This window comes from Chanos chanos, chromosome 9, assembly GCF_902362185.1.
Source record: "Chanos chanos chromosome 9, fChaCha1.1, whole genome shotgun sequence".
In the NCBI taxonomy this organism is placed as follows: Eukaryota; Metazoa; Chordata; class Actinopteri; order Gonorynchiformes; family Chanidae; genus Chanos; species Chanos chanos.
The window spans coordinates 13,339,997-13,363,612 of NC_044503.1; the positions used below are offsets into that span (position 1 = coordinate 13,339,997).

Consider the following 23,616-nt stretch of genomic DNA (forward strand, 5'->3'; position numbering starts at 1 on the left):
GCGTGGCGTATAAGAACTGGTGAACTGCGTGTTCACGTTATTGAAGCTCCACCGACTGGACATAAGCAGCAGAGAGTAGCGCGCTGTCTATTTGAATCATTGAGGGTGACTTCACTTGCTGAACCGTGATATTACGTCCATATTTTGTATTTTCAGACACATAGTAGAAATTCATATTCATATTTCGGCACTAAACTGTCAGTGGCATATGGAACGTGGGTTTGGCAATTTTCTATGTTTTTATTCCGTTTTATCTGTCGAGTAGTTAGCCAGTGTTTGAAATAACATCACAGAAATGGCCACAGACGAGCTGTCATCGAAGCTTAACCGTCGCCTCAAGATTGAGGAGGGCGCAGAAAGTCCCGTTGCCCTGGATGGGGCGCACGAAAACGGAGACCACGAGAAACCGGCCACAGCGAATGCCGACTCCGAGTTGGGAGCTAAGCTGATGCGTCGTGGGGAGTTGAACGAAGGTGTGGGTGAACAACAGCAGCCCAGCATGAAAGTCTTCAACCCTTATACCGAGTTTAAGGAATTCTCCCGAAAGCAAATTAAAGACATGGAGAAAATGTTCAAGCAGTAAGTACCTCGTACATCATCATTACTCTGTCAGCTCAACCGGGTTGTGTTAATGGCTCAAACGTCAAATTGGTAGCAAGTCAGAGGTCAAACCAGTCTTAAGGCAGCTTTTAAGTATGGCTTGAGCATACAGTCGAATTTCAGCATCATGGATGTAAGCGATGTATTTACTTAATTAGTGTTTAAATACTACCAGACAAGCGTTGCAATGGGCATTAAATGCTCCCGTTGACATTTCTAACCGCAACAAATACCTAAAAATGACTACTTTTTTTACACACTTAATGTGTAATCACTTTGTTCAGAATACGATAATATTCGGACCATATCTATAAAAGTTGCCTATTGTATAGTCTCTTGTTTCACCCTGCAAAGAACAGTCGCATTTAACCTTTTTGAAAGCGGTTTTGAAAACAACTGCAATTGTTTCATGTGTCCAAGACATAACCACAGCCCCACCCCAGTCTTTTTCTTCCTCTTATTGCCTTTGGCATCAAGTTTTATATAGATCTGGTCTATAAGATCACACCTTTCTACTTTCTCAGAGTTTACACTGCTAGCTAACTACACATATCAGCTGACATTGCATCGAAATTGCATGCAATTTCTTTTTGTAGTTCCGGCAGAGTTATACAAAGAGCCTGACTCTACAAGGAGTCTAACTCCTTTTCTCTCTCTCTCTCTCTCACACACACATACAAACCCACAAAACATAGAGACACCTACACCTCAGCCATCACAAGAACTAAATGGATTTGGGCCATGGCAGATTACTCTCATTTCAACAATGTCGTTCAATGGGAACCAGCTTTAACATTTTCCTCGCGTTCCATCACCCTGATTTGTGTCCAAAAGCATTTCATGGTCATTGTATACTGTCCCAGTGGACTTGGAATGGTGACAGAGGCCTTTATGTTTGACTAATTCCAGCCACAGAACTGAGACTTAGGGCCGCAAGCTTTTGAGGGCAATAGGGAGGTTTTTTTTTTCCCCCTCTCTTTGTCAGTCATGCCAGGGCTATGTCCCCAATTCTCCTGGACACTGGGTGAGTATGCCTGGCATTCTGGTGCCAACACAGTGACAGGTTCACTTTCACAAAGACTGGGTGCCGTGGTAGCCAGGCTCTGGCCGAACAAGCCCGGACAGAGGAAGTGTCGACCTTCTCTTCTCTAGTTCTCCAAACCCACAGCTAAACAAAAGACCCAATGTAGTATCCAGGACAATCAAGTAAAAACAATAGCCAAACTGTAGAGGGAAACTTTAGCAAAGTTTTTTTTTTTCTCACAGAACTACCCTGGTACCACTGGCTGGGTTTCACATCCAACCTTTAAATAACAAATCCACTGATTTGATAAGTCGCTAATTACCAAAATGGTTTATTCGGACAGGGTGTAGTAATCAGCTGTTATTGATGCTATGTGAAATTTTGGCTAAAGATATGTTTAAGACCATTCTGCCTTCTGTTGTAGACATGCACATTTGTCAGTGTCGCAGTATTTTTGTTTTACTCAAGACAAAAGATGGTGCTTTTGAAAGCCCCTTTGGAACACGGTAAAATTGAAAATTGATTTAATCAGCTGACACCATCAGCAGTTTGTATCCACAATGGCAGTTTCATTTCAGAGCCAGCTGCTTCGAAGGCCTACGTTCATGCTGACAATACAAAGTAGTATGGGAACACCTCTCTCTCTCTCTCTCTCTCTCTCTCTCTCCCTCTCTCTCTCTCTCTCTCTCTCTCCTTCTCCTTTCCCTCTCCTCCTCTTTTCTCTTTCTCTCACTCTCTCTTCCACCCTTCCTCTGTCTCTTTCAGTTATTGTTTTATTCCATTCATTTTTGATTATTTGCACAGAGAGTTGCACGATAAAATCAGGACTGTTGGCTCAGGTGCTAAGCTGAAGCCTCTCTGTATAATTGTTCCCTACGGGCTCTTCCTGTCCTATGATGAATGAGCTATAAGACCTACTGTTCCCAGAACTGGTAAAGCCTCCAAAAAAATGTACGTTGTCATGAGAAATGCCCTTCATCCGGGTGATGTAACATCCTCCGTCATCTGTGACAAAACAACTGATAAACATTCTCGCTGCAAATAATCTGAATTTCATAGATCAAAGCCCTTTAGTTTTGTACATTATGTACCCTACATCACTGCAGCCAGCAACACTATTGGGCAGTTGAGTACAGCATCTCAGAGAGAATAGCACCATTTGGTTATTCATGTGTTTTAGGGCTTGATGTGGAGACCCCTTTTTCATCCCTCTTGTTTCTCTATGAAGAGGTAAAGCTGAAAATGACTTCAGGCGTTCATCCATGTCTTCAGTACATCAGCCCCTCTTTGATGATGATAAAATGGATCGCCTGAGGTAGTGTGAGAATAGACTTAGACTGGTGTGACAGTTCCCTCTCTTTTGATACAGAGGAGAGAGCTCCCCTGGCTTCCCCCGTTACAGACAACACGACATCAGCCACATCAAAGCCCACCCCAGACGAAGTCGTGCAGGAATTTCGGATAGTCACAGCTATTGATGAGATGGATTTATTTGCTGGTTGTAAAACGGAGATGGCTGTTGGACTTGTGGTTTAAACTGCAGAGGCAGTTAAAGATTAACAAGCGTTTTCTGTGCTGTCCCATTGTTGGGAAATGTTTTTGTGATAAGCTTGAGAGTGTGTTGAGTATATATCGTGTTGGTGAAAGGCACTCTCTCTCTTTCTTGCTCTGGAGCACTGTAGTGACTACCTGCCTTAGTTCTGCTCTGTCATGGCAAAATATATGTAAGAGTATGTTTCTTATGACGGATTTACGGCATTCACGCTCTGAAATGTGCTCATTGTTGTTGCCTGAGGTTATGAGAACAAGGACAAACATGGAGAGAAAATACACTTTTTAAGTAGAGGGGTAGAGTTGTGCAGTTATGCGATAGTTGTCTTCAGAAAGGTCGCACTTACTTCAGGTTGGATTATAGGTGAAATTTAAACCAGTATTGATATTGATACACTAGACTGCAAATCCCTATGTTTTGAAGAGTAATGTGACACTGGTAGACAGAATCATTTGTAACTTCACTTTTCTCAGTCTATTTACAAAACAAAACCTTGTAGATAGCTTTTTTTTTTTTTTTTTTACACTGAAGGCCTAACTACTGCTAGTTTCGGCACAAGCATGTAACGGTTTGAGGTGTTTGTACAGAAAAATACACACCATAAAGCAATAAAATGAAGGATTATCACGCATATTGAGAGTAAGTGACGTTTGACAGAAATTGCGCCTAAAACGGTTGCTGTGTTTTTAAAGTAGCCTAGCTCTGTTCTGACACAAAGAGAATGCTCTCTGCAGAAACCACAATCTGGCTTCAGCCCGTCTGATAGGAGGAATGCCGGCCACGGCCCTACCCACAGGCCGTTTTCAGTTAAAAGTTAGCCTCAAATTCTGGATTAGGATCACTTTCTTGGCCTAGTTCTTAGTCATGTTGACACTGGTAAAAGCTCAGAACCTCTTACTTTTGACTAGTGTCAATATTTCCAAGCCTGTAGTGGACCAGGGATTGAGTATTATAAATTACTGACAGCTTCTTAAGTCATTTTTGGGTCTTATGCTGTGCAAATCTAATGTTAGCTACTGCCATAGTCGCTGATGGCTGCTTATCTGTAAGGGACTCAGTAACTGTGTGTTGGTTATGACAGGGTTGGTTGTTCATTCATGTGGAGGACAACAATGAGTATTATTCTGTGTCCCTCATGTGATGGTTTGACTCACAATAACAGTATAAGTACACGTTTTGTATTGAGATGATCTGTGTGCACAAAGACTTGTTAGAGTAAGTTATCATTTCTATGCTCTGGCTATGTGGTGTAAGTAACAAAGAGGGTGTGCCTTTTTCTCGGGGATTGTACTGAGATGGTGATTCTGTGGAAGTCATTTAAACCTACTGACCTTCCTAAGCAGGTTTAAGGCATAGATTATGTGATGAATGGTTAGTCGGCATATAGTGCTTTTTTTTTTTCCTGCTTGCTGTACCTCAGAATTGCCCTACATGTTCTACATATTTGTAGCAACAGGGAGGCAGGTCCACACATGCTGTGCACTAATCTGAGGGAACTGTTTTCCTTTAGTTTACAGTAACCATCAGAGAACCGAGAGTCAAAGGAAATGATGGGCTCCTCTTTAATGACTGTGGAGGTCGTTAGCCTCCTTCAAAGTAGGGCCGAAGTCAACCTTCAAAAGCCCGGTGGAGTAAACCCAAAAATGTTGTTGATCCTGGTTTCAAGCGACGCCAAGGGTTTCAGTCTGTGGTTCGTGTCAAAGACGAGGCTGCATAATTACCCAAATGCTCTTGTCTTCTCGTCCCATGCTGGGCCCACGTCTCAGACAAAGGGCTTTTCTGGTCTTTAAGGGGTGTTCATGCTGGGTTGCCTCCGATAATGGGAGCTACGGAGGATAAGCACCATCACTCGGACTCTCGCTGAACTGTTATGTATCTGTGTGGACAGTATTTCCTCCTAAAGATATAATCTTAAAGGTTTTGTAATATCTACCGCTTGACATAACTGTCTAATGGAAGTTTAGTCTGCAGAGTTCTAGCCCACTTCACATGATGATCTAAATTTGTCAATCAATATAATTTTGGGGCGTCTTCAAAGCTTGGCTGAGAAGAATCTGAAATAATGCACTGGAGAATGGTTTGATTGAGTTGTGATTAAAGTACTGTAATCGTCTCTCTTAGGAGAGTTTGCTCCTATCTCTAAATGAATGCGTTATCTCTTTCTCTCTCTCCTATGGGAATTAAAGGATGTGACTATTTCTGAATTGACTGTTTTCTCACCCTACCCCCAGCAGCCATGCTCCTCAGCTCTTTAATATTACGTGCACTGTAGGAAAGTTCTGGAATGCTGTGGGAATGCTGTGGCTCTGGTTCTGTGAGTGGTCATCTTCCCAGTGGAACTTGGTCACCTCTGTTCCTTGCTTTCATTTCACCTGTCCGCAATGTTTCGCCAAGTAGCCTAACTGGGCATGTTTAAGGGAAAGGACAAAATCATCAGATATTCTGTTCCCTTTGCTCTCCGGCCCATGCTGGGAAGGTGTAACATTGATATTTGTCCAAGTTTTGTCATACACATTACAACAGCTATTAATCACATCCTCAAATTGCTCTTTTCTCGTGCCTCTCACACAGATCCACACTCACACCCACATATGAATCAGCAGGCTTGAATCACGGAGTGTGAGTCAGTGATGGAGAATGTGTGAAGAGTAGAGCTTGACCGCTGTGAATGTGCTTGGCTCATATCTACGCCCAGCACACGCTTGGCCCTCTCTACCTCCGTATTCATAGCCTCCTTCTTCGGCCGCCCCACGCCGCCCAAAATGCCCAGGCCTGGGTTTTCTGACGTACATATTGCCTGTGCTGTTAAAGCAGCTAAAAATAACCATTCTGGGCCAGTCTGTCCATGCCCATTGGCTGATCCTGGTTAGATTCTGCTTAAGCACAAACAGTTGGTCACCTGGTCTGTAATCCTTATCGTATTCCTCCGCCCCTCCCGTCGGCACCGGCGACAGTAGGTCAGCTCAAATCCAGCCTCCCAGCATCTCCAGCCCTCTGCCTTTTGATGAGCTACTCCTGCACTGGCGTAGGTAGGAGCTGTCTGGATAAAGGAAACTCTGTCAGGTCCAGTGAAGTGGCATTAGTGTGACCCATGCGAGGAGACAGTTTAAGAGGCCTCGTCCTGGGTAATTGTATTGTCCTTGCTTCTCAGCTCCCCTGGGCCTTTAATGGACTGCCCTGTTTCAGCTGAGGCTGTGTTAAGCTATCGTCTGATAGCAGTATGAAAGTGGAATCAGATAAAAACAACAGTGCACCAAACTTATGACTTCAGCAGGGCGCGTTTATCACATGTGTTTAGCAGGGCTTGAACTCCATTATCTCTGTAATCAGGCTGGTGCATGTACCTTTGGACTTTGCAAATGAAATTAGCCAGTTAGTTACCTCTAGTATAAACGGACACTGAAAATAAGACCAAAGCCTTAATAAAACAGTAATACTGGCCATATTATGGAGAAGTATGTTTCACCATATCACCCACATACCAGGTAACTTTTTTCTTCCGAGGGCTGCTTTTATTGCATTTCGACACAGAACGCTCACTCTCCTTGAACTCTTATTGTACAGGGCTGGAGTCGCACTCCTCACAGGTGTGTCAGAGCACAAACTGACTGAACTTTCAGTTTTGTCATGGCTATGTGGAGAATGTTGTGGAGTGTTGTAATCATCGAGGTCACAAAAGCCGGATTTTCAGTCAGTGAAGTGGGACGGCTGGATCCTCCTTTTTTTTCTCATTAATGATCAACTTTCCTTTGAAGATAAGTCTAACAGAAGTAAACACCTGATCTAACTGGTTATGCTGTTACTCTGCCACTATCAGATAGTGCCATGAGAGACGATTCCAGTGTAAGAGCTTGCTGTTTAAAAGCATTTGTGGTTTAACTTCATTGAAAAGCTTTTAGTGACTGTGGTCAGAGGTGTAAATGTGGACTAATTGCCACAGTTCACCATCGGTGAAATTGATTTATCTACTTGGATGTATCTTGTAACTTACCACGAAACTAAATCTGAAGTTAGAAGCAGAGTCTCTAGAGCCCCTTGTGCTTTTTACGTTTGATACAGGCCATGATTAGTTTAGAAGCTAAAGTGTATGAGTGAATGTCAGGGATATTGCCTTAAAGGGGCTTGAAAAGAAACTCCTGCCCATGTGGTGTGGCATAAAAAAAGTACATGCAAAAGCATCCTAACTCTTTTTTTTTCCCCTTCACTATCTCACGTCATTTGTTGGCTTAGTACTGAAGCTTACGCGGCCTGGCACTCAGAGCAGCACATGGTTTTGTTTAGCTCGTAGCGGATGCTTGGACTCCTGATTCTGTGTAGCCTGCATCGATTGAGGAACCCAGCTTCCCATGACCCTTTTCCCCAGACGGGACGGTGAGGCTCTCTTTGCCTCACAGCGGGCTGCAAACACTGCTATCTTGTTTCCGGGGTTTATAAGCCTCTGAAACCGATTTCTCACACAAATTTGGTGAAATAAACTTAATTTTGTGCAATGGCACAAAGCAAGGTAAATCAGTTGTTCACCAGTTGTGCATGTGTTTCACATTCTGAAGAGACATGTTTTAGTCAGGTTGAGAATTGTTGGGTCTAAATTTTCTCTTTTTTTTTGTAATTTATGTCTACTTTTTCAAATATGTGGTGCATGAATATTAGTCTTTGCAAATACATTTTAGGTTTGTAACTTCAGCCCTCAACAGCTCTTCAGGCACTAAAACTTATTGTATTTGTAAAGAGACACCACACATGAACATGTGTCACCCTAAACCAAAGGAGGAATTGGGTACTCTTAGCCTGTTTACGTACAGCTTGAATTTTTATACTTTCAGTTTAATAATTACTCCTTTTGCCTTCTAAAATTAGACAATTTAACCTCCCTTTCTAAAGATCCAGTCTAGTATAAACATCAGATGTGGTTAACATCAACCATTTGAAGAACATGAGTAGAGTGCGTAGTCAGTATGTCTGTGTGTGTGTGTGTGTGTGTGTGTGTGTGTTTAATTCTGGCAGTCATGTACTGTTAGCCAGTGGCACTAGAAAGGAAATCTACTGTGTGTAACGTCATCACTCTCACACGACAGTGATGAACAGAGCTGTGTTACTGAGGTTAAGCTGTTCTCACACGCACACACACACACACACACTCACGCGCACACTCTCACTAACTACAGCGTGTGCCTCTGACTGACGTGTTGCGTGTGCGTGCTGTCATGAGAAATGCATGGGTGAGGTGGTGTGGGTGGGCGCCTGTGCAGACGTATGCGAGGGAGGGTGGAGAGAGGAAGGGTTTTCCCATGCCTTCTCTGGACAGCCGTCGCCTAGCAACCCAGGATTAGGTCTGAAGGAGGCTGGCAGTGAGAAGGCAGAGGAGAGGGGTAGGAGGGCCTGGAGAGAAGCCCGTTTGTCTGGCTGGCTTCTCTCCTGTAGGAGGAGTGCACCACAGAGCCCATTGTGTCTTTATTTATTTAATTGTTTTGGGGTTTTTTGTCCTCCCTCACAATACTGACATTACAAAAGGCAGTAGTCTAAACCGCCTTAAGACACAGTGTATGTTATTATATTTTGTTCACACTGCAGTATTGTCATGGTAGAATCCAATCAGATGTCTGTAGTTGAAGCATGACTTTTCTAAAAGACAGTTTACACAGTGCCAGCTCGCAGGCTGCACGCATGGACGTTGTGTTTTAAGTCATTCACTCGGTTTAGCTATTAAACCCCCTCTTCAATCACATTTTACACATTTTATAATACACACTTGCTAATAAATGTAGGTAATCATGTTCATGGACTCGTTAAAAACTTTTCTCAATCCCTCTAAGCCTGTAGTGTAGGGGGACTTAAGTAGTGGAGTGCATACCAAACTTATTTTAGAGCTTGCATCTGTAAGCACCTAACCACAAATGAGGCCAGTATACGTGTAAACTGAAACACAGCCTTTCTGCCCAGACTGCTGGGTCTGGAAGTAAACACTTGAAATTAACCAACTGAACTTCAGTTGCTTGTCCTTGTATGGTGAAGTGTGCATGGTATTTTCTACCTGTCTCTAATAACGTCGTGGGAGGGCAGAAATGAAGGCTGTGTTTAGGCCTACGTTAAATGTATGCTTGTGAGGTGGTGCCAGGAGCAGCCTTATTCTGACGGTTGCACATTACAGGCTGTACGCAATCAGTATTAGAGCAAAATGCTTTGGTCTGAAGTGTGTGTGTCTGTGTCTGTGTGTGTGTGTGTGTGTGTGTGTGTGTGTGTGTGTGTGTGTGTGTATGTGTGTATGTGTGTATGTGTGTATGTGTGTGTGTGTGTGTGTGTGTGTGTGTGTGTGTGTGAGTGTGTGTGTGTGTGTGTGTGTGTGTGTTTCGTTTTGAGATTTTTCCCATGTCTCACATCCTTTATTCCATGTACATAACAGACACTGTTGTCCATAGTTTCTTCCACAAGCGTATTTAAACATTGATAATACACAGATAGCACAGCAGTGGCACTGTTCTCCTGACATTCTCTCTCGCCACTATGAAAGCTTAGATCCCAGATCCCCCTCAGTGCTGTAACTAAGGTGTCACCTATTGTTCATAGAGACAGGACACTCCTGTAAGTAACAAGATGTCCCTTGAGCATTGTGAGAGAGAGCTGAATTACAAAGCACTGATTCTGTGATGCAGCTACTGTCAGGCCGATTCCTGATGTTTCATGGGCCTATCAAACCCCTATGAATGTAGGGAACCATTTTACATTTCAAGCACGGTCAGTATAATTCGTCATGAGACTGTGTATTTGTTTGTTTTTTTTCTTTTTTTTATACTCCTCTTTACTGGAATATGCCATATGATCCCTATTTCCTCATATATGCCCTTGTGTACCTTTGGTCTCCCTTCTCTCTCTCTCTCTCTCTCTCTCTCTGTGCAATCTGCCTCATCTGGACAGGAAGCATTCCGCACATTCTGTAACTCCCCCAAGAAGTTGTTTAGCCAGAGCTAAACTGTCGTCAGTAATGTTCCTTTGAGACCACCGCTGGTCTGTCCACTGAGCACTAGCGCTGATCATTCAGACAGTCTTTATGGAGAGACAGGGAGCGTGTTCAGACTTCTTACTCCAGTGACAATAAGCATGCTTGGATTGCTCAGCTCTCACATGCAGGTTTGATCTTGCTCACAGAACCATATCCCTGGAAATTGCACAATTGAAGATCTTAGTCTTGATTTTGGGATGGAGGGGGGCGGGGGGATGGGGGGGGGGCGGGGGTGTAGCGAAATGGTTTTTGCTCTCTTGAGGAAACCCTTTAATAAACCACGAAAACCCAGCAGCTGTATTTGGCTTCTGATGCCCTGACAAAGACCTCTTGACCTTGGAAAACCTTTCTAAGACTTGCAAAAACACTGCGGTCTAGAGATGTGCATTTCTTTGTGTTTTTTTTCTTTTCTTAAAACACGTATTTTAGGATGCAACAAAGGTCCCGATGAAGCTCGTATCAGCAGTTAAATACGATGACTCAAAACTTCCACAGTACATGCAGTCGTATTTCTACAGGAAGGACCAAGCCACTTCTTCTAACCCAGAGGGAAGTGCTGATTGCTCCAGCTTCCTCAATCATACTCCCATGACTCAGTGTTGGTGCTGAGACTTGACTTATATGGACAAACTGGAGCTTTGACTTCATAACCTGTTCCTCATATTACACTGGGTGAAAAATCCCCTGTTACACAGTAAGAAAATAAATGGCATAAATGTTCTGAAGTAAAAAGAGCGGCGTAAACAATAAAGGAAAGAGAAAGTCTTGTCGTCCTTTTGCCCAGTGGACCAAAGAACAAGTCTTGAAGAGAAAAGCACTGATTATTTACAGACTTCAGCGAGAAAATGACGATTGGTTATAGACAGGTTCTCCTCCGGAGTTTGACACTGTTAATAAAACCTTCCTACGCAAGGTGTGTCTGTAATCTCAAGCAAAGCCAATCAAAGCTGAGAGTGAAGCTTCATTAGTGGATGTTCACCCTGTGAGAAGGGACCACAGCTTTAGAAGACTCACCTCTAGGATGGAAGGTCCTCAGAAACTTGCTTCACACACTTAAGCAAAGCGATGTGCAACATTTCCTACTTAACATGGCCATACAGACAGAAACTGACAGTTACATGCCTGGAATGCTGGGGAGGAGGGGGGGGGGTGGTTGATTGGGAAAACAGGTGCTTTCCACTGATTTAAGTCATCTTCTTTTTCCATGGCCAGAGTAAGTAGCTTTATCTTAATTTGGGCAGTTATTGAGGTAGACATATTATAACCTCAGTGCAGAAGTAATTTCTTGGAGGACTACTACATCACTTGTGTGTTCACCCAAACACTGAGCTGATTTTCCCGACAAGGATTAGACTGTGACTAGTCCTGGACTGAATTCCAGTTGTGTATTTGGGAACCAGCCCAAGATTTCACATTACACAGCAGATTAAAAGATTCTTCTCTTGCACTTCTTTAAGATAAACATGAGAGCCCGCCCACAGCTGTCGCTGAAGCGCGTCACTGTGATCACCAGTTAAAGGAGTAATCCTCTTTCTTTCAAGCCCACGACACCGTCGTGATCAGAATGGCACACACCTAAAGACCCCCCCGCCGCCCCACCCTGCACCTTCCCAGCAACGTGACTCAGCCTCTCACTGCATTTTTAATAGTCTTCTGCTTTGATCCGGAGAAACTCGTGATCACAAGCGCCTCAGACCCGGTTCATTAGATGAGAGACAGTGGCCTGCGATATCGAGTTCAGCGGAGATGGAGGTTAATTAGGAGGAAAATACGGTGCTTGAAACAAACACGCGCCTTTTCGAGTCAAGAATGAGAGATGTGAAGTACTGTGCTGTGGAGGGTTAATTAAAGGTGATGAACCCGGTGTGTGTGTCTGCGAGTCAGCAGGGGGGCGTCTTTTGTCGTGAGACATTAATACCAGCACCAGCTGTGAGGGCAGATGGACACACAGAGTCTATATTAATGAGGAGAGTGCACAGTGGGACTGTCATACAGATCTGACAAGGGAAAGAAAGAAACATCCCTTTGCTATGAACACATCACTGTGTAGCAGCCAATGCAGTGAATGTATGCCAGCAACCCACCACTGCACACGACAGTAGGACAGGAAGAACATGTTACGAACGCAAGCTGTATCTGGAAAGTTTTGTTGACAAAGAATTGGTGCGATATTAGATAAGTTTGACTAGGTTCGTGGGTGGTAAAACATGGTTGAGCTGTCAAAGGAAGTTCTGGTATCCCCTCACCTGATTTAAGGCCCAGTCGTACACTTTTCACAGCTAATTTACAGCTGCACATTTATAGCTCAGGGCTGTAGTTTATAGCTCTGTCTCTAGCAATCTATAGAACTTTCTTTCCTCTTTCTTCTCTTATTTGTTCTACTTTCCTCATGTTTTTTTTCTTTTCTCATTTCCATTCCATCATTTCTCACTCTTTATTTGTGCAGTTCTCTCCTTGGCCTTTGACATGTCTTTAAGCTCTCATCATCTGTCTGTCACTGGAGAGTTTGAAACTTCCACACACTGAGTACAGTCGGCTGCTGCACGACATTTACAGAATGTGTTTATAAGACCAAACACACATGCGCGCACGCACACACACTTGGCCTCAGACACACCTGAGGTTCTCATTCCTCACCATGCCGTTCTCATCTTCTCTCCTCATGGGAGAGTTTGAACATGTGACAACAAAAACATGCTTGAAATAAAGAAGACGTCTAGCATTGGACGGGGGTGAAATCACCATATGAATAGACACATCCATGGGACAATGAGACTGGTTAGGTATTCCGGTCATGCTCTTGATCGTGTTCAGAATGTCCTTGTTTGTTGAACTTTGTCACCAAACAGTCTGACACTTTGTGGACCAGTGTAGAGGAACAGTGCAAGTGAACAGTCCCATGGTCAGAACAGATTAAAAAAAAAAAGTGTACGAGTGTATTTTGTGGTGGGGAGAGAGAGAGAGAGTTTTTCTAAGAACTCTCACCTTTGCGATCTCAGCTTTAAAAATAAGGCCTTGTAGTCATGGCAACCCTTACTTGGGGGAGTGAGTGGGCGGATGTATGCGTCGAGGACGCGGTTTCAGACATAATGACCCAGAGAGAGAACAGGAAGTGACTTCTTTAACTGGAGTGTCTCCTCATTCACTGCAGTCCACTGCACATTCGCACACACATGCAGACACACCCAGGACGTATGTGTGCGGCTCAGCCATCAACATTTCCACACAGATAAACAACACTGCGTCTGCCACGGCCTCTCTCTCTTTCTCTCTTCTTTTCTTCCTCTCCTTTCTCTCTCTCCTTTCCTTCTTCCATTGTACTCTTAGAAGAATCCATTAACTGAGACCAATCAGCCACAGACATCAGTCAACAAGAGAGGAGAGGAAAACCAGAGCAGAAGAGGTTGAGTATGCCTGCACTGTACCTGCTGTGTTGCAGTGTTGATAAAGCAGTCATTCTGCCTCTTCATGAATATCTGCAACTGTTACGGATGTGGGAAGAAAAGTTTAAAATAAGTCTGATATGTTCTCATATTCATACACATACTCTGGTGAGTCATACATTTACAGGAAGACCAGGCTTGCTGCTGGTACTGCTCAAAGAGACCTCTTCACACAGAGTGTACTCAAAGCTCCTAAAGACTCTCACAGCTCTGCCAAGATGATTCAGTAACACATTCTTGGCGATTCCAGAGTTTTCTTCACCTTGTTCACTTCAATGAGTATCAGTCCGGTGAATTTGAAAGGCTGTTTTTCAGACAAGGTGTAATTGAGGTGTCTGCCTAATTAGTACTTTGGGCAGTGAGATGAGACTGGGCATGTCTAAAGACAGATGGGATGTAAGAGAGGAGAGGACATGGGGTCAGATTCTCACCCTTTAAAACGGCAGTGTTTGATATTGTCCAGTTAAAAAGGCTGTTGTTGATAATTCCTTTTTTCCAACAGATTGTTTTGTTTAAAGATTGCATAATAGTGTTTATTGAACGATTGTAACTCAAAGGTTCAATTTGTAAGTGTCCCTTGAACTCTATGTGTTTTACCACTGCCCTCTGGTGGTCATAGGTGGTAAACATTTGCCTCTGAAGCGCTGATGCACAGACCCTTATTTTTTCTCTCTTGTTTAAAGATGCAAAGGTGTGCTTTTTCCACAGATCTCCTCTTTGTGATTGGAAATTAGTCAGTGGTTTTTTATGAAGCTGGTGTTTGGTAGTGTCTTGTCACATAAAACGGAAGAAATAAGACTGAATTCAGTCGAATTATGGTGTTGATAGCCATACAAACAGTGAAAAAACAGAAGTCCATCTGTTCTTGTGAAATATGTATTCATTTGTTTTCTCTCATAAGTCAAAATCCTTGTCTGAGATACTACAACATGGACCTGTTTGTGTGTGTGTGTGTGTGTGTGTGTGTGCTGTGTGCAGGTACGACTCTGAGAAGGACAACTTCATTGACCTGTCAGAGCTCAAACTGATGATGGAGAAGCTTGGGGCTCCACAGACTCACTTAGGTCTGAAGAACATGATCAAAGAGGTGGACGAAGACTTAGATGGCAAACTCAGCTTCAGAGAGGTGAGGAGAAAAGGGCCAATGTTAGTGTGGACGTATGTGAACCGTACAGCAAACAGCACTTTGCTACAAATGTACTTAGCTTTATCTCAACATCTTCTTAAGCTGTAAATAAGCAAATTGTGAAGATTGCAGTGGCACAGAGCTGCTGACTCTCTCAGATGAACAGGGTAACAATCTGTCCAGAAACTAATTGCAGTTTTAAAAGGAGAACCTTCGGCATAGAACCGGATCCTCTTCATCGCTTGACACACTGGTCCTGGATCAGTGCTTTTGTTCTTACTCGCTGATTTAACGGAGTCTTGTCTGTGCCCAGTTCCTGCTGATCTTCAGGAAGGCGGCGGCTGGCGAGCTGGCAGAGGACAGTGGACTCCACGTCCTGGCCCAGCTCTCAGAGATCGACGTGTCCACAGAGGGAGTGAAAGGAGCAAAGTCATTTTTCGAAGCCAAAGTACGTCCTCATTTGCCCCATGCACACACGCCATATGCCTCTTTCTGATCAAACACTGGTCTATTATGAATAAATATCGTCTAGTGAACAATAATAGCTCATTTTTTTATTAGTTAAAGAAGCACCCGTCCCCTCACTTTCACTGATGCTGTTTCTGAATCCAGCTTTCAGACCAGACTCATTTTACTCACTATCTGAAGTATTTAGCTCATGAGGTTTCAAATTTCAACTGTATTTGCATTATACCATGTCACACAAGGATATTCAAAGGATATTCACTAACCTGTAAATGCACAACACGAAACAGCTCAAATACTACTTAAAAAGGGGCTGCCATGGTGTAAAACAAGACAGTGCAAGTAGAGAGAGATTGTCTACTATGCAAATTAATCCATACAAAATTACCAGAATTGCAGTGAGAATGCATTTCACACAGCAGTACAAAAGACCACAAAAACCAGACTTGAATTTTTTTTTCTTTGTTGAACTGACAGGTACAAGCAATCAACACGGCAAACCGCTTTGAGGCAGAGATCCGGCAGGAGCAGGAGGAGAAGAAGAAACAGGCAGAGGAGAAGAAACAGAGACAAGCCGCCTTCAAGGAGCTGAAGTCTGCCTTCAAATGATCACCTGCCTAAGCCTCCCCCCGCCCGGCGGTCCACCCTCCTCTGTCTGTCTGTCCATCTGTCTGTCTGTCTTACTGTCTGTCTGCTTGTCTGTACCTCCCTGTTTGGCCAAATAAAAAGCACATAGACAGAAGGTTTTATGCAGAAATGTAAAGGGTCTCTGAAGTTCAGGTTACCATTCCTCCAAGACGCATTAACGCATCTAAGATCCGTATCAATTGGAATTGAACTCATGATAATCTCAAACTACATGAATTATGAACGATGGCCTCTCTGTCAGACTGAATTAGAATACAAAAGCCTGTATGTTTATACACCGATGTTTGTACAGTGGGTTGGATATGTACCAGTTTGTTCTTTTTTGTAGTACTGTTGTATGTCACCTGTGAAAGGAGAGCTGTTGTTTCCAGTGGTTCTTTATTGTTGTCATCAAATTTAACTTGAATGCCTTGTCTGTTTTAGCTCACTGTAATTTTGTCATGTTGCATCGATACTTGGGGTGAATTAAACTTTAAATGTACCGCTCTTAAGAAAAAATATAGCATTTTGAATTACTGTGTTTTAGTAATGTGAATTAATAGTGGCATTTGGAATTAGGTTATATCCAATCCATTGTATTGACATTGGTGACCTTGTGCAAAGTATATCTTATTCCGTAACCTGGAAATACTTTTTGGACAAATCAGAGTTTTTTTTTTTCATATCCTTACCAACTACTTTACCATCTCTGATAACTATGAGTGAAAATGTATTTGTGCATGTTTAACTCAGATCCCATGTACCCATGGATGGCTCCAAAATCTTCAGTGCTTAAAAGATCCTGATCTGTTTTTCTTTACTGTGTGTTGGAGGGCAGGAATGGGAGTTGTTGTTTTTTTTTGGGGGGGGGGGTTTGCATGTGTGGTGGTGATGGTAGTGGTTATTTGGAACCGTGTGCATTTGTGGTTTGTGTTTTTTTTTTTTTCCCGCATGTTCACTGTGAAGTCCTGACAATCTTTTCCCAGAAAGATTTCCCTTAGCCTAATGATACTCTGACCTTCACCCTGTCCTGTCAGCTGCACACCCTCTCTCAGACGTCTGGACTCAAAGCAGATGTCTTTCCCAGTCACCACAGAATCTGTGAAGTCTTAGCATTGTCCTCTATGGATGCATACAACAGCAAAATTATAATTGACTCAAATTGTATGAAAAATTTTTTCTCCCTTCTCTTCAGCTGCTAACAGCGTTAAACACGTAATGACAAGTTCATGGTCATGTTCATGTGACGATGACATGATCTGCAGCGAAAGTGTTTTGATTGCACATTTACAGCTGCAGCAAATGAAATTAACTATACTATCTCCAAATTTACTGTCTGGTACTGGACTTGCTAACATAAATGTCAGTACTGGTCATAACATCGGTCTTGGTTTTGATAGAGGTGTGTCCATAGCGTAGTGTGTTTGGACAGGATGACCAGACCACAGAGCACATTTTGACTCCAGAGGAACTTGCTGCTCTGCCACCGCAACTTGAAACTCAGTTCTTCCTCTTGTCTGTCTATTCTGTGACTGTCAGATGTCTGTTTGATGGGTGGGAAGGTACAGGGGCTGGTCTGGGGTCAGAGATTTAAATGTAACCTGATCAGTTCTATTGCATGAGCTCCCCATGCTTGCTGCCAGTGTGTGCAACCTCCTCAGTGACTGGACTCCAAGCATCTGGAGATGTGCAGTGCTTTTAAATGTAAACACTGAGACTAAGCAGAAACCCTGCATGCACTGATTATCAATGACTCTCAGCAAAGAACCTCCGGCTGTGCAATAGCTGAGCATGAGAAAGAGAAATGCAATCAATTTGGGCACCTTTCGTCAAACCATATCAGACATTACCCTTGGCTTGCTAAGCATGCATGGATAATTAAAAAGAATAATTTTTTGTGTTGTAATATTTTGACAATATGTAATTGGTAACGCAGAACATACTGAAAGTAAATTCTGGTGCAAAAACAGCTGATGTAAATTTGGTCAAAGAGTGATAGTTGTTCATATCCAGTTAGATTTGCAGTTTATCTCAGTTATCAAAATATTAATATATTGTAAATGTCTTTCTCTAAAGTAGCACATCAGAATGTGTTTGGGTATCAGAAATGAGGGAAGTGTCTTTTGAGTACTGCTCTATAAATGAACCATGCATTGGTCTCTGGGCTTCCTGCTTAAAAAAATAATTACAAAGCCAAGGACTGTGTTGAATTTCTCTTTTAACATGACACAGCTGACAACTGGCAGCAAGCAATGGCACAAAAAACTCTGAGAGGTTATGTATCCAGAATAAAATATTTTTTCATGAAAATAAATAAAATACTTTTAGTTTTGTATGGTGAGGGGTACTGTGATAAAATGACATTCTTTTTATTTTCTTCAAAAATTGATGTTGATGTCCACAAGCTTGTCTCCTGGGAAAAAAAATAGCAGTGGATATTGTATACTCCTTATATTTGCTAGAGAATAGTGTATATGTGGTTGACAGATAGTACTGTTTTTATTTGTAACGTGGAGACAATTTTGTGGACAGTTGCTATGCATCGCATTGTATAAATTTTAAAACAGCTTCTCTTCAGTTTTTATTAAGTCACTAACTACCTGTTACCATGGTATGTGAAAAGGCAAACAAACATGTGTCTCTTTTCTCTCTCTTTATTTTATTCCCCAGCTGTTCTTTTCAGAACAACATTCCACAGCGTATTGGTCCATTTTGTAATGAACAGTTATTCATGGAGAACATATGCTTGAGATTAATGATTGGTCAGATGAGAGAAAAAGAAGAGTGACAGATGACTAAATCAGTCAGAAACACCTCTCCCTTTAGCCAGATCCTTTCTGACATTCCATGCTGTATTAATAGTCCTCTACAGGTAATTATTTTTTTCCATTAAGACGTTGTGCCAAATGTTTTAGCTACATTCAGATATGTTTCTTATATCTAGATCTACATTGTACTCACTGAGACTAATCCAGTAGTCATTTTCAATGACCAACAGAAGTCATTACTAAGAGTGCTAAAGATGCTTCATATGTAGTGAATGTAGTGAAGTGGAATATGTACAATGCTCAGGACACACATGATGAATATAATCTTCTGAATGATGTGAGTAGAGGAAGAAGGGACAACTGACTGAGATTAAAAAGGTCGTTTAGTTTTAGTCACTCAAATGTTCCTTGACATCCATACTTTATTCCAAGAATTCCTGCTTCTGTACTCATTACATTAAATCACTATCATTGTCAAAGTCAACTGAAACAGATGTATTTGGTATTCTTTTCCTGTAGGCTTACAGTATACATCAGTGGCAAGTCAATATACATGTATTTTTGATTTTCTTACTAAAATGGATAATTATTCTTGTGGCAATAAAATACATTTAATTTGAAATTTTGTTTGGTTTCGTTTTTTCTTTCTCCTGTAATATTTTTGAAAAGAGGCTGAATAGAAATACTAAATTAAATTGTTATAACGGCGCTGAACACCTCAAAACTAACGTCAGATATAAAGTGAAGCAGACTGCAGGCCTCTCAAGCTTAATAAATGGAAAGCAGTGAGAGGTTAACAATCTCAAAATATAATTATGGTGTGTACCAGGATCATACTGATTAGATTTGTTTGATTATCGTTGCAAAGAGACAGAGCAGGTTCAGATCCCTAGGGTCAATCCGCGCTGATCATATGGACCGGAACAGTCATGTCTTGCAGTGCAGTGTTTTCTCCGGCACCTGTATAGTTACACGCGGAAGTATAGATCACGTGACGTCCGCTATCATTGTTTGGAAGGAAGTCGCTCTACGAGATATTCCAGAATCAGAAATATTTGTTTGAAGCAATTGGATAGATAAACGCGAAATCTTGCAGTACGTCGATTAAATAATGCATTATACTTGGTTGAAGATTGTTATTGTATGTGTTGTTCGGATGATTCTGTTAACTAACGAGATATTTATTTGCAGGCTGAGCACGGGCTAGCTAACATAGCTAGCAAACATGAATGTCGACACTCCACTGCCAGTCACAACTGGTGGAACAGCGTTAAATTCATCAACATCAAGCAGCACCAGTAACTGCATTACAAACAGCAATTCTACAACCAACGTCAGTAGTATTCCCTCTGTCGGGAGCAGCAATGGTAAGCAACAGACTCATGCTAGCCGATGAAACTCCCTCTCATGCAAGCTACGATGTAGCTTCGAGTGAAAACCACTGTTTAAATCTTAAAAACTCTTCGGTACAGGTTTGATCGTATAGCACATGTGGTTTATAGTAATCATGCGTTTATATATGAACAAGGTTTTATGCTTTGACATGCTTTATGTTTTATTTCTTGAAATGTTCGTCATATTTTGAAGATGTAATGATTGACGATTATGATGCCTGTTTGTTTCACTGGAAATGTTAGTGTATCGTCTAATTTGGCTACAAAATCCTGTTATTTCTGTCACAGTCCCAACCTCAGCTGCCATGGCGACGCCAACATCTGACTCCTCAGTCTCTAATGGAGTTTATGTGCCCACTGGAATAGCCAATGGCGACGTGAAACCTGTCCTGTCCACCACACCGTTGGCTGACTTTCTGATGCAGCTGGAAGATTACACACCCACAGTGCGTTAAACGTTGTGTTATAATGTGTTTGCTCATCCAATTTACTCAAAATGTTTCTTAGTGAACGCAGATTGTTTCCCTTGTTTCTTCCTCAGATCCCCGATGCAGTCACAGGCTATTACTTAAATCGAGCTGGATTTGAAGCCTCAGATCCAAGAATGTAAGTCATTCTTTGCATTTTTTTTAAATTTAAGGATGAGATTTTTTTGGTTATTCCTCATTTATTCTTTGTGCACTGTGACTATCTTAAAAATACCACCAGCCTGGTCTTCAATAGTATGTCACAGACTAAAACAGTCTCTATGCCAGTCTTGGTAAATTGAGGTGACTGTATTTCTGTCTGTAATTCTTGGTGTTTTTGTCTAAGCACCGAAAAAAAGTAATTGGGATGAAAGCTTAAAATTTTTTCTGGACCTTAAATGTTTTTTTTCTCCTTGTTTGAGCAGTATTCGGCTCATCTCCCTGGCGGCACAGAAGTTCATTTCAGATATTGCAAATGACGCCTTGCAGCATTGTAAAATGAAGGGAACAGCATCTGGGAGCTCAAGAAATAAGACCAAGGTTAGTTTTCATCATGTCATACTACTATTAAAACAGAAAATATTCACTGAAATTCCGTTAACCCATGGAAAACTTAGCGTTTTACCAAGGTCAAATCATAAAACTGAATTATTAAAAGCAAATACCATGCTTTTTTTTTTTTTATTTATGTGCAAACTTCCAAAATATGTGTTCATGCCCAATATTCTCTCAACTCCAAATCCAGGACAAGAAATACACACTGACGATGGAAGATCTGACACCAGCCTTAGCAGAGTATGGCATCAATGTAAAGAAACCCCATTACTTTACATGAGGACCTGGCTTTGATTGAACTAAACTGCTTTAAACATCATGAAGTTCCTGCTAATCACATCTTAGACCCCAAACATGCCCTTGGTTTTTCAATAGAAATGTCATCTATCCATTAGGATTTTTTTGCATGCATTTAATTGTTTTGATCATAATTTTTGTTATATTTTATTGACATAAATAAAAATGCTTTAAAATGAAAAATGCTTCACTGTTTGAGGTTAGCCACTGTTGTCACATGCTGTCATGTTTGAGCACGTGCTAACCAGTAAGGCCCTGATTTTGATATTTTTGGTCATTGTTTTCGCACATGGGAAATGTGGGAGGGAGGGACATTGTGGTTGGAGTCAGCACATAAACCCATCATTAGACTCAGAATGCACTTCTGCAAGTGAACTGATAAACACAGGAAAAGGTCTATGTAGGAGTGGAAAAAATTCCCACAATCAAATCTGTCACCCATTTTCCCATTCTCATCAATCAGAAAGGTGCATGTGTGGGGCACATAAGAAAAAAAACCCCTACAGAAATTCGACACTGGCTTCCTTTCCACAGTGAAGGGTTTAGGTGGTTCTCCTATACTGCAGGGTGCGTGTTACTGGTGTGGTTTAGGTCCATCAGTTTCATAGAGGGGCATGTACATGCCAGTGATTTCAAAGCCATTCTAAGTGTTTGACTCGTTCTGTGGTGAGTTATCTCTATTCTGATGACAAAAGACCAGTAGTCACTTTTGGTTTGGCGAAAATACCATGAGCCAAATATGATGGCAGTCCATTTCTACTTAACTGACCTTATGCTGACAGTTCCTGAGACAGCATCGTTCCACTACCATCAACAAAACATTGCTTGATGTATTTCTTCTACATATACTAAGGCACACTGGAGCTGTATTGGTGGCTTTTGGATGCCTATTGTCATGTTAGCACATTTGAGTTGGTATCTCCTTTGTTTTTGCAATTACTCATACCCAAACATGAAGTTTTTGATTTGTGTGTTCATAGTTGTATTTTCCATTCCTTAAGAGGGCTTATCTGTAATGTACCACTTCGGATATTTATAGAAGAGGGAGTTGCTCTCATGTTTCACTAACTAATGGATTGCTTGAAGTAGCAGTCCTTGAGAATTACGTAGCCATAGGGCCACTGTCTGGTCTGGGGCCAAAATAAGCTCTGTTAAGTTATGCATTTTAATTAGATTTACTTCAGTCTGTTGTTGGACGCTATTATCCATTATTGTTTTAGCTCAACTACACACACGTCTATGTAACGTTAAGTGTTGTGTGGGTATTGTCTGCTGTCATTCATTCATTCAGACTGTGAGGCTTTGATTTAGAAGGGACCCCACCTTTCTCCTGTAGATAAAGTAGTACTGGTCCTCTCTCAAAGCACACCGGTCATTTTTCATATTCACAGGAAAATTTGTTATCCGCACAGTGCAAGGTATATTTGAAAATGCTTTTTATTATTATTATTATTATGACTATCTCTTCCATGTAGCAAATCCTAACCCAGCATGACATTTACATAGAGGGAGTGACATAAGCTGAGAATAGGGTAGATAAGTTTAAATTCCAGAGAAAGACAAAGATGAATTGCGTAGTAAGAGATTCATTGAGGTTTTGATTCGTTTCTTTGTTTTATGTTTTTTACAAACAAGAGGTATACAAGCATTATAGTCAACCAGAGGATGAAATAACTCAGAAAAAAAATGTTAAGACCTGTTTACCTTCTTCAACACGCTCCACCATTTTCCAACAGAAAAGTGCAAAATGTTGCAGCAATAATTTAATTCAGTTATAAAGACAACCAGTAGTTCTCCAGTGAAACGACCATAGACACATCCATCATACTCCAGGTATGCTGAAAACTGGACGGAACTGCCACTGACCAGTAAAAACAAACTAAACGTTTTCAGTACTCATTATGAATTGATAACTTCAAACTCACAATTTTTTGACATAACTGAGAGAAAATGTATTTACTGACTTCATCATTTAAATTGGTAGCTTTTAACGCAAGACAAAATGTATTGATAAATCATTAATCACCAGTTCTTTTTGTATTTCCTCAGCAGTTTGTTCACTTTTCATGCTGTAGATCTCCCCATAGATCAGAGGGGATATAAATTGCTTTTCAGTCTTGGAACTAAACATTAATGCTCTGTATTGTCATTTTTATTGCAAAACCGTTGTTCTCATGAAAAGTTTTTCCTGTTAACGCATTTCATTAACACTGCTGGTCAAAGAACTGTTGGCCAAAAACTCTAAGAAAATAAAAGCTATTGTACTAAATAAAATGTTAACCTTTCCCCAGAACACCAGAA

The 23,616-nt window shown here is 41.6% G+C and overlaps 2 protein-coding genes across 3 annotated transcripts; both read left to right on the top strand.

Moving 5' to 3' along the window:
- The first annotated feature begins 84 nt into the window (after positions 1-84).
- Positions 85-16,701, top strand: efhd2 (EF-hand domain family, member D2). Of its 2 annotated transcripts, none has more exons than XM_030784015.1 (4): positions 85-579; positions 14,595-14,742; positions 15,056-15,190; positions 15,685-16,701. In XM_030784015.1, the coding sequence occupies exons 1-4, from the start codon at positions 296-298 to the stop codon at positions 15,814-15,816; spliced, it is 699 nt and encodes a 232-aa protein (XP_030639875.1). In that variant the 5' UTR covers positions 85-295; the 3' UTR covers positions 15,817-16,701. The 2 variants fall into 2 exon arrangements, with proteins under 2 accessions (XP_030639875.1, XP_030639876.1); XM_030784016.1 differs by lacking the exon at positions 85-579 and adding an exon at positions 8,392-8,405.
- Positions 16,702-19,604: 2,903 nt separating this feature from the next.
- Positions 19,605-21,450, top strand: taf10 (TAF10 RNA polymerase II, TATA box binding protein (TBP)-associated factor). The gene is made up of 6 exons (XM_030784478.1): positions 19,605-19,697; positions 19,794-19,969; positions 20,285-20,442; positions 20,538-20,602; positions 20,889-21,003; positions 21,209-21,450. The coding sequence occupies exons 2-6, from the start codon at positions 19,828-19,830 to the stop codon at positions 21,296-21,298; spliced, it is 570 nt and encodes a 189-aa protein (XP_030640338.1). The 5' UTR covers positions 19,605-19,697; positions 19,794-19,827; the 3' UTR covers positions 21,299-21,450.
- The last annotated feature ends 2,166 nt before the right edge of the window (positions 21,451-23,616 follow it).